The sequence below is a fragment of the Nerophis ophidion genome, linkage group LG11 (assembly GCF_033978795.1).
Source record: "Nerophis ophidion isolate RoL-2023_Sa linkage group LG11, RoL_Noph_v1.0, whole genome shotgun sequence".
Taxonomy (NCBI): Eukaryota; Metazoa; Chordata; class Actinopteri; order Syngnathiformes; family Syngnathidae; genus Nerophis; species Nerophis ophidion.
The window spans coordinates 66,026,375-66,042,123 of NC_084621.1; the positions used below are offsets into that span (position 1 = coordinate 66,026,375).

Sequence of the window (15,749 nt, forward strand, 5' to 3'; positions counted from 1 at the left end):
TTCGGGAGGGGCACTGAACTTCGGGAGGATTGGCAAGTGTGAGAAATTGCGGTGTTACAGCGGCACCGCTGCTGTGTAATAACGGCGTGCCAGCTGTAATGTTAATTTGATATTGCCTCAAGGGCCAAAATATTACACGGCGGGCCAAATTTGGCCCACGGGCCAGAGTTTGACACCCATGAGATAGATGCAGTTTTTTTACTTTAGGTAGAGAAAATGAATAAAATTAAAGGGGTGGGCTAAAGAGTAGGTAAACTCAATAAATACATACAGTGGGGTGCAGGGACCCCTAGAGGTAGTTGTAGGGTGTCCTCAGCTAAAAAAAACAGAGAGTTAATTGAAACTGACTCTTATTGGGTCATTTGTACACTCTGTTACATTAACATTGCTATTATACATGTGGACCCATAATTAGAAATGCCGTTAAAATGTAGCTTCGATGTAGCAAGCTACTTTTGTAGTGTAGCTTGTAGTGCTACAATTCTCCGGGGATAGCTTCCCCTGGAGCTTAGCTACATTTAATTGAGAGTAATTTGTAGCTTAGCTTTCTACATTTTCCAAGTAGCTTGCTCATCACTGCACGTATGTGTATATATGTACAGTATATAGACATGTATTTATGTATATACACATGTATGTATATACACATACTGCATGTATGCATAAACACGTGTATATATGTATATATACACACACACATATTTACATTTGTATATATATATATATACATATATATATACACACACTTATTTATATATAAATATTTATGTGTGTCTGGATGTAAATATGTACATATGTATATACATATATATACAGTATGTATATATATATATACACATGTATTTATGTATATTTATACATATGTATGTACAGTATGTGTATATACATACAATTGTATGTATGTATGCATATATACATATGTATGTATGTATATATGCATATGTATAAATATGCATATGTATGTATGTATATATGCATATGTATGTATGTATATATGCACACATGTATATGTATATGCATGTATATATATCGTTGCTAGACGTACGATTATATTATATTTGTACAATAATTTGACCCCTTCAATAAATTGATATTATTAGCAAACTAACAGGATTTATTCTTCACTGCACTTGATATTGTGCATTGTCTCGCATGTCTATTTACCGCCAGGTGGGGGCGCTGCACTATCCTGCTTACAGCAAGTTTTTAGTTGGTTTGTTTGAAGGTAAAAACTGCATTGCAAGCAATACTTTACACTTTTAGTGTTATTGTTTTACTGTCTAATCTACATCAACAAAATGATTTGCCTAAGTGGCTGGACAGGACAGATTTAAAGACATTTTTTTTTTAATTGTTTGCTTTTTTAACATTAATTGATTCATTTAATTTAATTTGATTAATTGTCGTTACAAATAGGAATCACAATTCATTCGAGAATAGATTTTTTTCGACACCCCCATCAAAAAGTACAAATATTCTTTAACGTGAAAAAAAAAATGGAGGGGTTTGCAATAAAATTCTGCCTGAGGCCTTAGTTTAGCCAGGAATACAGTGCATACAATAACAAGGAAACAACAAAAATAACATTTTATTGGATTTTTTGTGTGACTTGAGTCCTTTTTTTTTCTTAACAATTTTTCCTTAATCTCAAACTGTACAAACTTTAGGACAGTAATGACAAAAAAAAATTAATAAGACTGTAATAAGAAAAAGGTTAACATTAAATGTTTGAAAAATCTACTGTTTAATTTAAATTTGTTTTCAATTAATGCCAACAAACACAACAATTATTGCTCAATTTTCTAAATCTCAGGAGTTTAAAGTGAACATGTCAAACTGGCATCTAATGTCAAATGTTACAAGTCAATCTGTAAAAAGTGAAAAAAGGAAGGCGCAATGAGAAAGAAAAAGGTGAAGCTGGTGGTTTGACCATCAGTTGAAGACGAGGCGTCTCTGTGGCTGCAGTCAGAGGAGACGGACGGGGGAGGCAAAAATGTGAGTGCACACTTCTACACAGCAACCTTTTCTCTTACTTCAATTAAGTAATACTTTTTTTGTGTGTGGCAGAGAAGAAAAATTGTCATCTTCAGAGTCAAGGTAAGGAACTCTGAGACACGCCATTGTTGTAATACTTTGTGAGTTATTTTTAAACCGAAACAATAAACACAATTTGGACATACATTCCTTTTTTCCAGACAGTGATGATATTACTATGATGATATAATAATAAACACATGAGGAATTTTATTCTTTGTTTCTATTGAAAATTGGGATTTGACAACAGTTACCTAATAGCTAAGCGGATAAAATACCAATAAACACAATTTAGAGATACGTTCTGCTTTTTTCAGACAGTGATGATAAATGAATAATTATTGAACACATGAGGAATTTTATGCTCTGTTTCTATTGAAAATTAGGATTTGGCATAATAGCCAAGCTTATAAAATAAAACTACTCTCTATTTTATGCTGCCCTTTGTTTATGTTTTTGCTGCAGCTACTACATATTCTGTAATATTGTACATGGTAATTGGGATTTGTTATATATTGTATATATTATATACAAATTTAATATAATATATTAGTATACATTATATACTGTATATGTAAATATTACATATATGTTAAATTTTATATTGCTACTATGGTACATTTTTAGTCTACTTTATACCTGCATTACCCTTTCCATCCTTACCCTTTCCATCCTTTGTAACTGAGCTACTGTGTGGAACAATTTCCCTTGTGGATCAATAAAGTTTGTCTAAGTCTAAGACAAAAATAGATTAAAACTAAATGAAAGAACATCAAAGCTACTCATACAAATCATAAAAATCAAGCATTATTCAAATGAAGAATACCAAACTAAGTTCATAAGAGAAGGTGTATGTTGCATATACTGTAGTGTATATTATATAATAATCATTATGAGCGACTTCATGTTGACAAACAGGTGGAAGGTCAAAGGTTGACATCTTTTTTGCACGCGTGGACATCCGACACTTGCGGGGTAATAGCTGCTATAATAAACCTGACACGTGTAGACGCCGTATCACACAGCATCCATACATCATTGTGGGAACATAGCTTGCATAAACTTACAAAAGATGCTGTCACTGTTTTGGAGGTTTGGCGTTTTCGAATGTGGAAGAAGCAAACAATTGATAGGCAATTCAAATGCAGATTAGTCACCTTTACCTGATGGTAGATGTTAAAACATTACTTGGTAAAATGATTTGATTTGACAGCCCTAATATTTACCTTTCTACTCTATGGGTGGAATGATCAAGAGCATCCGGCACCGGTGCACTGATTATTTTTTATAAGTGAAGTGAAGTATATTTATATAGCGCTTTTCTCTAGTGACTCAAAGCGCTTTACATAGTGAAACCCAATATCTAAGTTACATTTAAAACCAGTGTGGGTGGCACTGGGAGCAGGTGAGTAAAGTGCCTTGCCCAAGGACACAACGGCAGTGACTAGAAAATGGATGGATAGATGGATTCTGGATGTAGAAGCATTTAAGTCTCACCTTAAAACTCATTTGTATATTCTAGCATTTAAATAGACTCCCTTTTTAGACCAGTTGATCTGCTGTTTCTTTTCTTTTTCTCCTATGTCCCACTCTCCCCTGTGGAGGGGGTCCGGTCTGATCCAGTGGCCATGTACTGCTTGCCTGTGTATCGGCTGGGGACATCTCTGCGCTGCTGATCCGCCTCCGCTTGGGATGGTTTCCTGCTGGCTCCGCTGTGAACGGGACTCTCGCTGCTGTGTTGGATCCGCTTTGGACTGGACTCTCGCGACTGTGTTGGATCCATTATGGATTGAACTCTCACAGTATCATGTTAGACCCGCTCGACATCCATTGCTTTCCTCCTCTCTAAGGTTCTCATAGTCATCATTGTCACCGATGTCCCACTGGGTGTGAGTTTTCCTTGCCCTTATGTGGGCCTACCGAGGATGTCGTGGTGGTTTGTGCAGCCCTTTGAGACACTAGTGATTTAGGGCTATATAAGTAAACATTGATTGATTGATTGATTGATGTCTCATTCAGTAAAAAACTTCCATTCCGTTTTTTAAGGCTGTCTGTCATAATGTTTTTAGCATTCTGTTAGACATCCAGACATGAATTCTAATTCATGTATTTGGAAATAAACCTTAACAAGACGGACAAGCAAACATCCCAAAGAAAGTCTAAAGTTGATATTTTTTGAACCTGCACCTATGAAGCAACAATGTTGCAACAACTAATTGAAGCAAATTAGCACACAAAAGTTCTGAAATCCTGGTATTGCAAAACTCTGACCAAAAATGATATTTTTCACATGTTCCGCCATGGAAAAAGATAGAACATACTTCAGCTTTACCTTTCAAATGGCTGATTGTATAGTGATTCACTTATGGATTCACTTAAGCTAAATTCAATGATAGTGTATATTTAATAATAATGTAGTGATTCACTCAGATAGATTAAATGATTGTGTAGTGATTCACATAGCTGAATTCAATGATAGTGTAGTGATTCACTCAGATGGATTAAATGATCGTGTAGTGATTCACATAGGTGAATTCACTGGTAGTGTAATGATTCACCTAGCTCGATTCCATACCATTGTAGTTATATACTTAGCTAAATTCAATAATAGTATAGATTAAATGATAATGTAGTGATTCACTCAGCTGGAATCAATGATAGGGTAGTGATTCACTTAGCTGAATTCAATGATAATGTAGTGATTCACTTAGCTACATTCAATGATATTATAGTGATGCCTTTGGCTGGATTCAATAGTATTGTAGCGATTCACTTAACTAGATTAAACAATAGAGTAGTGATTCATTAGCTACATTTATGTATAGTGTAGTGATTCACCTAGCTCGATTCAATGATAGTGTAGTGATTCACCTAGCTGGATTCAATACCATTGTTGTTATATACATGGGTAAATTCAAAAATAGTTTAGATTAAATGAAAATGTAGTGATTCACGGTAGAAAATGGATGGTGGGATGGATTTCAGTGATAGTGTAGTGATTGAGTTTGTAAACATCCATCCATCCATCCATCTTCTTCCGCTTATCCGAGGTCGGGTCGCGGGGGCAGCAGCCTAAGCAGGGAAACCCAGACTTCCCTCTCCCCAGCCACTTCGTCTAGCTCTTCCCGGGGGATTCCAGAGGCGTTCCCAGGCCAGTGGGTAGACGTAGTCTTCCCAACGTGTCCTGGGTCTTCCCCGTGGCCTCCTACCGGTTGGACGTGCCCTAAACACCTCCCTAGGGAGGCGTTCGGGTGGCATCCTGACCAGATGCCCGAACCACCTCATCTGGCTCCTCTCGATGTGGAGGAGCAGCGGCTTTACTTTGAGTTCCTCCCGGATGGCAGAGCTTCTCACCCTATCTCTAAGGGAGAGCCCCGCCACACGGCGGAGGAAACTCATTTCGGCCGCTTGTACCCGTGATCTTATCCTTTCGGTCATGACCCAAAGCTCATGACCATAGGTGAGGATGGGAACGTGGATCGACCGGTAAATTGAGAGCTTTGCCTTCCGGCTCAGCTCCTTCTTCACCACAACAGATCGATACAACGTCCGCATTACTGAAGACGCCGCACTGATCCGCCTGTCGATCTCACGATCCACTCTTCCCTCACTCGTGAACAAGACTCCTAGGTACTTGAACTCCTCCACTTGGGGCAGGGTCTCCTCCCCAACCCGGAGATGGCATTCCACCCTTTTCCGGGCGAGAACCATGGACTCGGACTTGGAGGTGCTGATTCTCATTCCGGTCGCTTCACACTCGGCTGCGAACCGATCCAGTGAGAGCTGAAGATCCCGGTCAGATGAAGCCATCAGGACCACATCATCTGCAAAAAGCAGAGACCTAATCCTGTGGTCACCAAACCGGAACCCCTCAACGCCTTGACTGCGCCTAGAAATTCTGTCCATAAAAGTTATGAACAGAATCGGTGACAAAGGACAGCCTTGGCGGAGTCCAACCCTCACTGGAAATGTGTTCGACTTACTGCCGGCAATGCGGACCAAGTTCTGGCACTGATCATACAGGGAGCGGACCGCCACAATAAGACAGTCCGATACCCCATACTCTCTGAGCACTCCCCACAGGACTTCCCGAGGGACACGGTCGAATGCCTTCTCCAAGTCCACAAAGCACATGTAGACTGGTTGGGCAAACTCCCATGCACCCTCAAGAACCCTGCCCAGAGTTTGTAAACAATGTAACAAAATATAAACATAGCAATAACAACAACATGAACAACACAACCACAACAAAAAAACAGATCTATTTGGAAAATGAACATAGAAGAGAGATGAAAAATATATTTGGCTAACTCTGACATAATGACAGACATATTTATTTTTACGTACAGTAAACATTTTATTTTTAATAAAATCCCACCCATGGTGCTACCATGAATTGATTAACGTGGACCCCGACTTAAACAAGTTGAAAAACTTATTCGGGTGTTACCATTTAGTGGTCAATTGTACGGAATATGTACTGTACTGTGCAATCTACTAATAAAAGTATCAATCAATCAATCAATCAATTAATGTGGTCGAGCCAGCCCCCTCTACTCTAGTCTCCATGTGAAGTCAGCCGGGATAGACTGCAGTTACCCCTTGGGCAGGATGTGTGCTATAGAATTTGATGCATATAACTTGTTTGCTTCGCATTATGGGTCAATTCATCTCATCTATTAATGCTCTAGTTGCCAGCCTTCATCAGTATGAGGTCTTTGGTCCTTGCGGTCCTTTGGCTGCTGGGCTGTAACGCCGCTCGACTGCACGGAAGGCGTCCCAGACCTTTCATAACCACAACACCAAACGTGACTCATGCAGAGACCAGAGCAGCTGGTACGTGCACGTTTCTAGCATACGCTTTTCTTCCGTTGTAAACTCACCAGAATCATGTGATCTCAGAGTGCAACAGCTCCCCGGTGGATTTCGTCTTTGTGATCGACAGCTCTCGCAGCATCCGACCAGATGACTACGAGAAGGTCAAGACATTCATCCACAAACTGCTTCAGTTTTTGGAGATCAGTCCTGACGCTACACGGGTTGGTCTGCTCCAATATGGCAGCGTGGTCCAGAATGAGTTCTCCCTCAACGCATACACCACCAAAGCTGAGGTCGAGCGGGCGGTGAAGAACATGGAGCATCTGGCCACAGGCACCATGACCGGTCTGGCTATCCAGTACACCATGGAGACGGCCTTCACTGAGGGCGAAGGAGCACGACCGGCACACCTGCACATCCCTCGGATCGCGATGGTTGTGACCGACGGGAGGCCTCAGGACTCGGTGGATGAGATCGCGGCCCGAGCAAGACAGGCCGGCATCCAGATATATGCCATCGGCGTGGGAAGAGTGGACTTGAGCACCCTGAAGGGCATGGGGAGTGAGCCTCACGCCGAGCATGTACACCTGGTGGCCAACTTTAGCCAGATGGAGACGCTCCTCTCAGTGTTCCAGTCCAAACTCTGCGCAGGTGATTAGAGCCATTTCATTGCACACTTTCTACTAACTCAAGCATGTTTGTTTGCACTTTTGGTTTGGTCGTGTATCATTGTGTGTGTGTGTTTGTGTGTGTGTGTGTGTGTGTGCATGTATGCGTTACTAAAACGGCCTTCTTTCATCTCCGTAATATCGCTAAAATTCGCTCCATTTTGTCCACTAAAGACGCCGAGATCATTATCCATGCGTTTGTTACGTCTCGTCTCGATTACTGTAACGTATTATATTCGGGTCTCCCCATGTCTAGCATTAAAAGATTACAGTTGGTACAAAATGCGGCTGCTAGACTTTTGACAAGAACAAGAAAGTTTGATCACATTACACCTGTACTGGCTCACCTGCACTGGCTTCCTGTGCACTTAAGATGTGACTTTAAGGTTTTACTACTTACGTATAAAATACTACACGGTCTAGCTCCATCCTATCTTGCCGATTGTATTGTACCATATGTCCCGGCAAGAAATCTGCGTTCAAAAGACTCCGGCTTATTAGTGATTCCTAGAGCTCAAAAAAAGTCTGCGGGCTATAGAGCTTTTTCCGTTCGGGCTCCAGTACTCTGGAATGCCCTCCCGGTAACAGTTCGAGATGCTACCTCAGTAGAAGCATTTAAGTCTCATCTTAAAACTCATCTGTAAACTCTAGCCTTTGAGTAGACCTCCTTTTTAGACCAGTTGATCTGCCGCTTCTTTTCTTTCTCCTATGCCCCCCCCTCCCTTGTGGAGGGGGTCCGGTCCGATGACCATGGATGAAGTACTGACTGTCCAGAGTCGAGACCCAGGATGGACCGCTCATCGGGACCCAGGATGGACCGCTCACCTGTATCGGTTGGGGACATCTCTACGCTGCTGATCCGCTTGTGATGGTTTCCTGTGGACGGGACTCTCGCTGCTGTCTTGGAGCCACTATGGATTGAACTTTCACAGTATCATGTTAGACCCGCTCGACATCCATTGCTTTCGGTCCCCTAGAGGGGGGGGGTTGCCCACATCTGAGGTCCTCTCCAAGGTTTCTCATAGTCAGCATTTTCACTGGCGTCCCACTGGATGCGAATTCTCCCTGCCCACTGGGTGTGAGTTTTCCTTGCCCTTTTGTGGGTTCTTCCGAGGATGTTGTAGTCGTAATGATTTGTGCAGTCCTTTGAGACATTTGTGATTTGGGGCTATATAAATAAACATTGATTGATTGATTGATTGATGTATAGGCACTGCAGTGTGTGACTTGGTGGACCATCGTTGTCAGCACACCTGTGTGAGCAGTCCCGCTTCTTACTGGTGCACGTGTAGAAAAGGTTTTGCCCTCAGTCCCGATGGCAAGACATGCAACGGTGAGTGACCTCCTTTCTCTTTCTTACTGTTTTTTACAGTGACTTTCCCAAAAGAAGCTGTTTTCTTATTTGTAAGTGGTTGTAGATAGGGTAGAACAGTGATTCCCAATCACTAGGCCATCATTATCCCAAATCACATAGTCGGTCAGTAAATTGTTATATTACTATCCTCTATCACATGTGTGTCAAACTCTGGCCCGCCGTGTAATTTAATTTAGCCCTTGAGGCAATATCAATTTAGCATTAGAGCTGGCCCGCCGGTGTTATACAGCTGTGGTGCCGCTCTAACACCGCATTCACCGCTAATACTCATACTTGCCAAACCTCCTAATTTTCCCGGTAGACTCCCAAAGTTCAGTGCCCCTCCCGAAAATCTCCCGGGGCAACCATTCTCCCCAATTTCTACCGATTTCCACCTGGACAACTATATTGGGGGCGTGCATTTAAGGCACTGTCTTTAGCGTTCTCTACAACCTGTCGTCACGTCCGCTTTTCCTCCATACTAACAGCGTGTCACATAATATTTGTGGCTTTTACACACACACACACACACACACACACACACACACGCACAAGTGAATTCAAGGCATACTTGGTCAACAGCCATACAGGTCACACTGAGAGTGGCCGTATAAACCACTTTAACACTGTTACAAATTTGCGCCACACTGTGAACCCACGCCAAACAAGAATGACAAACACATTTCGGGTGAACATCCGCACCGTAACACAACAGAACAAATACCCAGAACCCCTTGCAGCACTAACTCTTCCGGGAAACTTCCAGCAAACCGACCAATAACTAACGTTTTATTCATGCATTTTCTCTTGCTACTTCAAGGCTTGAATGTTTGGTTCATTCATTATTGTTATTTTATTTTCAAATGTATTAGCCTGTGGAAACAAATTGATATCTACCTCAGAAGATTGCAAATAGAAAAAAAAGGCATAAAATGTTTATTTCAATGTTATTTGATATGCCATTGATATTTTTTAAATTATTATTATTATTATTATTATTATTATTATTTGAAACTGGATTTTGCATGTCACTAAAGTTATATAAGCCTTGCTTGTTCAATATTTAATGCAAAACTTGTTTGGGTCCCTATTAAAAGGTTCATTTGTTCAACTTTGGCCCGCGGCTTTGTTCCGTTTAAAATTTTGGCCCACTCTGTATTTGAGTTTGACACCCCTGCTCTATCAGGTCAAAGAAATAAGTGCATTTCCACTTGTTGGCAGAAGATATTAGTATTACTATAGTTACCTCTGCCAGATGGTTATGACATCGCTGGGGTTTCTTCGTCAGTAAGTTACTGTATTTTCCGGACCATAGGGCGCACCGGACTATAAGGCGCACTGCCGATGAATGGTCTATTTTTTAAAATCTTTTTTCATATATAAGGCGCACCGGATTATAGGGCGGATTAAATGAGTCATTTTAATCTTACTTTTTTCTAAATTGAAAACACTTTCTTGTGGTCTACACAACATTTAATGGTGGTTCTTTGGTCTAAATGTTGCATAAATTATGTTATACAGATCACCTTCAAGCCGCTTTCTAACAGTTGCTTCAGTATGCGACATTTTGTGAGTGGTCTTATTTACGTGGCTCACATTCGACGTAGTCTTGGTGCCATCTTGATGATGTTGCCATCATTTAACCCTTAAATCAATCCAATCTACTTTATTTATATAGCACATTTAAACAACAATAACGTTTCCAAAGTGCTGCACAGCCATGTTAAAAACAATTGTAAAAAAAAAAATATATATATATATAATTAAAAAATATCTATATATATATTATGCTCCACCAATGACTGAATAAAACAAAAAATAAATAAATATAAAACCAATAAAAACAATATAAAAACAAATATGATTAAAAAGTATTTTAATGGGTAAAATCAATTAAAACAGTAAAATAGAAATCAAAGTCTATAAAAAACACAGAGGACAGAGGACCACACAACTCACGTAGTGTTAAAAGCCAAAGAATAAAAGTGGGTCTTAAGACGAGACTTAAAACACTCCACTGTGGAAGCAGTTTGAAGATGGAGGGGCAGAGTGTTCCAGAGCTTAGGGCCGACCACAGAGAAGGCCCTGTCTCCCCTGGTCTTAAGTCTGGTCCTGGGCACCACGAGCTGGAACTGGCTCTCGGACCTCAGAGCGCGCGCAGGAATGTAAATTTGGATGAGGTCCGAGATATATTGAGGTGCCAGTCCATGTAAAGATTTAAAAACAAACAGCAATGTTTTAAAATCAATTCTAAAATGAACAGGGAGCCAGTGCAAACTCTGAAGAATTGGGGTTATATGCTGGCGTTTCCTGGCCCCTGTTCAAAGTCGTGCTGCCGCGTTCTGGACTAACTGCAACCGGGAGAGAGCTTTTTGGCTAATGCCAGCATAAAGTGCATTGCAGTAGTCCAGGCCACTAGAAATAAAAGCATGCACCACTTGTTCAAAAAGGTTAAAAGATAAAAACGGTTTAACCTTTACTAAAAGACGAAGGTGATAAAAACACGATTTTAAAACGCCATTGACTTGTTTGTCTAGTTTAAAATGGCTGTCTATAGTGACGCCAAGGCTGGTGACTTTGGGACGCACATCATTTTGCAATGGTCCCAAGTCAGTGAGGGCCGGACCAAAAACTAAAATTTCCGTTTTTCCCTCATTCATTATTAAAAAATTCTGGGCTAACCAAGCCTTGACGTCGCATAGACAGTTAAGAAGGGGTGTCAGGGGGCCGTGGCTTTTTGAAATCGGCATATAAATTTGGCAGTCATCTGCATAAAAGTGATAAAACACTCCATGTTTCTTAAAAATATCTCCAAGAGGGAGGAGATAAAGAGCGAACAGGATGGGGCCTAAAATAGATCCCTGGGGGACACCACAGTAAAGCCTTTTCTGTTGCCTTAAAGACAACAGAATTGTTCAAGTATTCATATAATTAGTCATATTTTGATGCACTTTTAGCCCACCTGCAGTCTTGCCTGGTTTAAATGAGTATCCAATACTGTTGTTTTGAATGTGCTAAGCGTATATTTTGATAACTTCATAGCCTGGGTGGTGCAGTTAGATTGTGTGTCCTACTTGTGTTAGTTTAGTGTGGATATTGGCACAAATATCAAGGTAATACATAGCACTTCTTCAAGCATATCAATGTCATGGACAATAGTGCTGCTTGTAAGCAGTCATGTGTCTTCTTCCCGGAAGTAGAAACTAGTGGTGGTCAACCATGCAAGCAGCTCGCAAACTCTTGAGTATGCAAAAAGCAGATACGAGTAAAAAAATCAAACTATGCGAAGAAAAACATTCCTGTACTTTATCAAAAAATGATTTGTCGAGTGATATCAATCAATCAATCAATCAATGTTTACTTATATAGCCCTAAATCACTCGTGTCTCAAAGGGCTGCACAAACCACCACGACATCCTCGGTAGGCCCACATAAGGGCAAGGAAAACTCACACCCAGTGGGACATTGGTGACAATAATGACTATGAGAACCTTAGAGAGGAGGAAAGCAATGGATGTCGAGCGGGTCTAACATGATACTGTGAAAGTTCAATCCACAATGGATACAACACAGTCGCGAGAGGTTAGACTTTTTTTGGGCTTTGGGAATCACTAATAAGCCGGAGTCCTTTGAACGCAGATTTCTTGCCGGGACATATGGTACAATACAATCGGCAAGATAAGATGGAGCTAGACCGTGTAGTATTTTATACGTAAGTAGTAAAACCTTAAAGTCACATCTTAAGTGCACAGGAAGCCAGTGCAGGTGAGCCAGTACAGGTGTAATGTGATCAAACTTTCTTGTTCTTGTCAAAAGTCTAGCAGCCGCATTTTGTACCAACTGTAATCTTTTAATGCTAGACATGGGGAGACCCGAAAATAATACGTTACAGTAGTCGAGGCGAGACGTAACAAACGCATGGATAATGATCTCAGCATCTTTAGTGGACAAAATGGAGCGAATTTTAGCGATGTTACGGAGATGAAAGAAGGCCGTTTTAGTAACGCTTTTAATGTGTGCCTCAAAGGAGAGAGTTGGGTCGAAGATAATACCCAGATTCTTTACCGTGTCGCCTTGTTTAATTGTTTGGTTGTCAAATGTTAGAGTTGTATTATTAAATAGAGTTCGGTGTCTAGCAGGACCGATAATCAGCATTTCCGTTTTTTTGGCGTTGAGTTGCAAAAAGTTAGCGGACATCCATTGTTTAATTTCATTAAGACACGCCTCCAGCTGACTACAATCCGACGTGTTGGTCAGCTTTAGGGGCATGTAGAGTTGGGTGTCATCAGCATAACAGTGAAAGCTAATACCGTATTTGCGTATGATGTCACCTAGTGGCAGCATGTAGATGCTGAAGAGTGCAGGGCCAAGGACCGAACCCTGGGGAACTCCACACGTTACCTTAACGTAGTCCGAGGTCACATTGTTATGGGAGACACACTGCATCCTATCAGTAAGATAAGAGTTAAAGAATCTGGGTATTATCTTCGACCCAACTCTCTCCTTTGAAGCACACATTAAAAGCGTTACTAAAACGGCGACCGAGCCAAACACAAAGAAGTTATAGACCTCCATACTTTTACAAGCTTTCATCTGTTTTGTCATGTAAAATGAGGTCTCGAGAACCAAATAGTTTGTTACATCCGGGATTGCCACCGACGGGTATCAAGGATTACCCGTCGGTGGCAATCCCGGATGTAACAAACTATTTGGTTCTCGAGACCTCATTTTACATGACAAAACAGATGAAAGCTTGTAAAAGTATGGAGGTCTATAACTTCTTTGTGTTTGGCTCGGTCAAAGAAATGGGTATCAAGACTCTCCTGGATAAATCATGCATTGTTTTTGCTAGGGTAAGGTTGCAGTTCATGATTTAACTTTGGGTCTTGCGAGGACGCGTCCATGTAAACCAGGGGTGTCAAACTCAAATACAGAGTGGGACAAAATTTAAAACTGAACAAAGCCGCGGGCCAAGGTTGAACAAATTAACCTTTTAATAGGGACCCAAACAAGTTTTGCATTGAATATTGAACAAGCAAGGCTTAAATAGGGCAGCACGGTGGGAAGGGGTTAGTGCATCTGCCTCACAATACGAAGGTCCTGAGTAATCCTGGGTTCAATCCCGGGCTCGGGATCTTTCTGTGTGGAGTTTGCATGTTCTCCCTGGGACTGCGTGGGTTCCCTCCGGGTACTCGGGCTTCCACCCACGGAACAGGCAGAGAATATAAAACGTAATATTGCAAAATCAACTTTCAAAAAACAAACGAAAAAACATCAGTGGTATATTAAATAAAATTTAATTGAAAAAATTAATGCCTCTTTTCTATTTCTGAGGTAAATATCAACATGAACTTTTTCCACAGGCTAATAAATTTGAAAATAAAATAAAAATGAGATGGGCAGGGTTTGGTGGTAGCGGGGGTGTATATCAGTGGTCCCCAACCACCGTGCCGTGGCCCGATTGGTACCGGGCAGCAGGAGAATTTTTTATAAAAAAAAAAATTGTTATTAATTCAACATAAAAAACACAATATACACTTACAATTAGTGCACCTACCACAAAAACCTCCCTTTTTCATGACAAAAATTCGAAAATAAAATAAAAATGAGGTGGGCGGGGTTAGGTGGTAGCGGGGGTGTATATCAGTGGTCCCCAACCACCGGGCCGCGGGCCGATACAGTGCCGTGGCCCGATTGGTACCGGGCAGCAGGAGAATTTTTTATTTAAAAAAAATTATTATTAAATCAACATAAAAAACACAATATACACTTACAATTAGTGCACCTACCACAAAAACCTCCCTTTTTCATGACAAAGAAGAAAAAAAAAAAAAAAAAAAAAAGGACCCCCGGGCCGCGGGACTAATTACTAAGCGTTGACCGGTCCGCGGATACAAAAAAGTTGGGAACCACTGGTGTATATTGTAGCGTTCCGGAAGAGTTAGTGCTGCAAGGGGTTCTGGGTGTTTATTCTGTTGTGTTTATGTTGTGTTACGGTGCGGGTGTTCTCCCGAAATGTGTTCTGTCATTCTTGTTTGGTGTGGGTTCACAGTGTGGCGCATATTTGTAACAATGTTAAAGTTGTTTATACGGCCACCCTCAGTGTGACCTGTATGGCTGTGTACCAAGTATGTGTGTGTGAAAGCCGCATATATTATGTGACTTGGCCAGCATGCTGTTTATATGGAGGAAAAGAGGATGTGACGACATGTTGTAGAGGACAGTGCCTTTAAGGCAAGCTCCCAATATTGTTGTCCGGGTGGAAATCGGGAGAATGGTTGCCCAGGGAGATTTTCGGGAAGGGCACTAAACTTCGGGAGTCTCCCGGGAAAATCGGGAGGATTGGCAAGTATGAGTATTAGCGGTGAATGTGGTGTTACCGGCGGGCCAGCTCTAATTTTAATTTGATATTGCCTCAAGGGCCAAATGAAATTAAACGGGGGCCAGAGTTTGATACCCATGATGTAAACAACTATGGCACCTGTGACTGCATATATCTATTTAACAAACTAACAATTGCTGAATCATCACCATATTTGATTTTAGTCCTGTGGTCATATATACTCTTCCTAGCCAATACAAGACTCAAACTGTTGCTCATGTAAATAGAATGTGAAACAACGGCATAATGAAAAGGTGTTAAGTCTCGCAGAAGTGCAACTAGAAAAAGCATCAGGAGAGGAAACATTCAACACAGATTCCTTCCCCTCAGAAATAGACATGTGTGACCTGGTGGACCATGGCTGTGAACACCACTGTGTCAACATTCTCGAGTCATACGTGTGCAGGTGTAAGGGGGACTATGTGCTTAATCCAGATGGCAAGACTTGCAGAAGTAAGTTGTTTTGGCCATGAGGCCACAACTGCATGTTTGC

The 15,749-nt window shown here is 41.1% G+C and overlaps 2 protein-coding genes across 3 annotated transcripts in view; both read left to right on the forward strand.

The window, feature by feature from the left end:
• The window catches only part of LOC133562368 (lysosomal-associated transmembrane protein 4B-like), a 24,595-nt gene extending 24,565 nt beyond the window's left edge, over positions 1-30 (forward strand). Inside the window, exon 8 of the mRNA XM_061916520.1 lies at positions 1-30. This exon is cut by the window's left edge and continues 1,871 nt beyond it. The gene's annotated coding sequence lies outside the window, so the exon portion shown is untranslated.
• Positions 31-1,426: 1,396 nt separating this feature from the next.
• LOC133562370 (matrilin-2-like) overlaps positions 1,427-15,749 on the forward strand; it is a 32,981-nt gene continuing 18,658 nt past the window's right edge. The window contains exons 1-6 of one of the 2 annotated variants that reach the window (XM_061916523.1): positions 1,427-1,995; positions 2,068-2,097; positions 6,726-6,870; positions 6,937-7,503; positions 8,731-8,853; positions 15,587-15,709. In XM_061916523.1, the coding sequence (XP_061772507.1) occupies positions 6,744-6,870; positions 6,937-7,503; positions 8,731-8,853; positions 15,587-15,709 (940 nt within the window). In that variant the 5' untranslated portion in view covers positions 1,427-1,995; positions 2,068-2,097; positions 6,726-6,743. Of the gene's footprint in view, positions 2,098-6,725; positions 6,871-6,936; positions 7,504-8,730; positions 8,854-15,586; positions 15,710-15,749 lie in introns of both variants that reach the window. The other variant, XM_061916524.1, reaches the window with a different exon arrangement.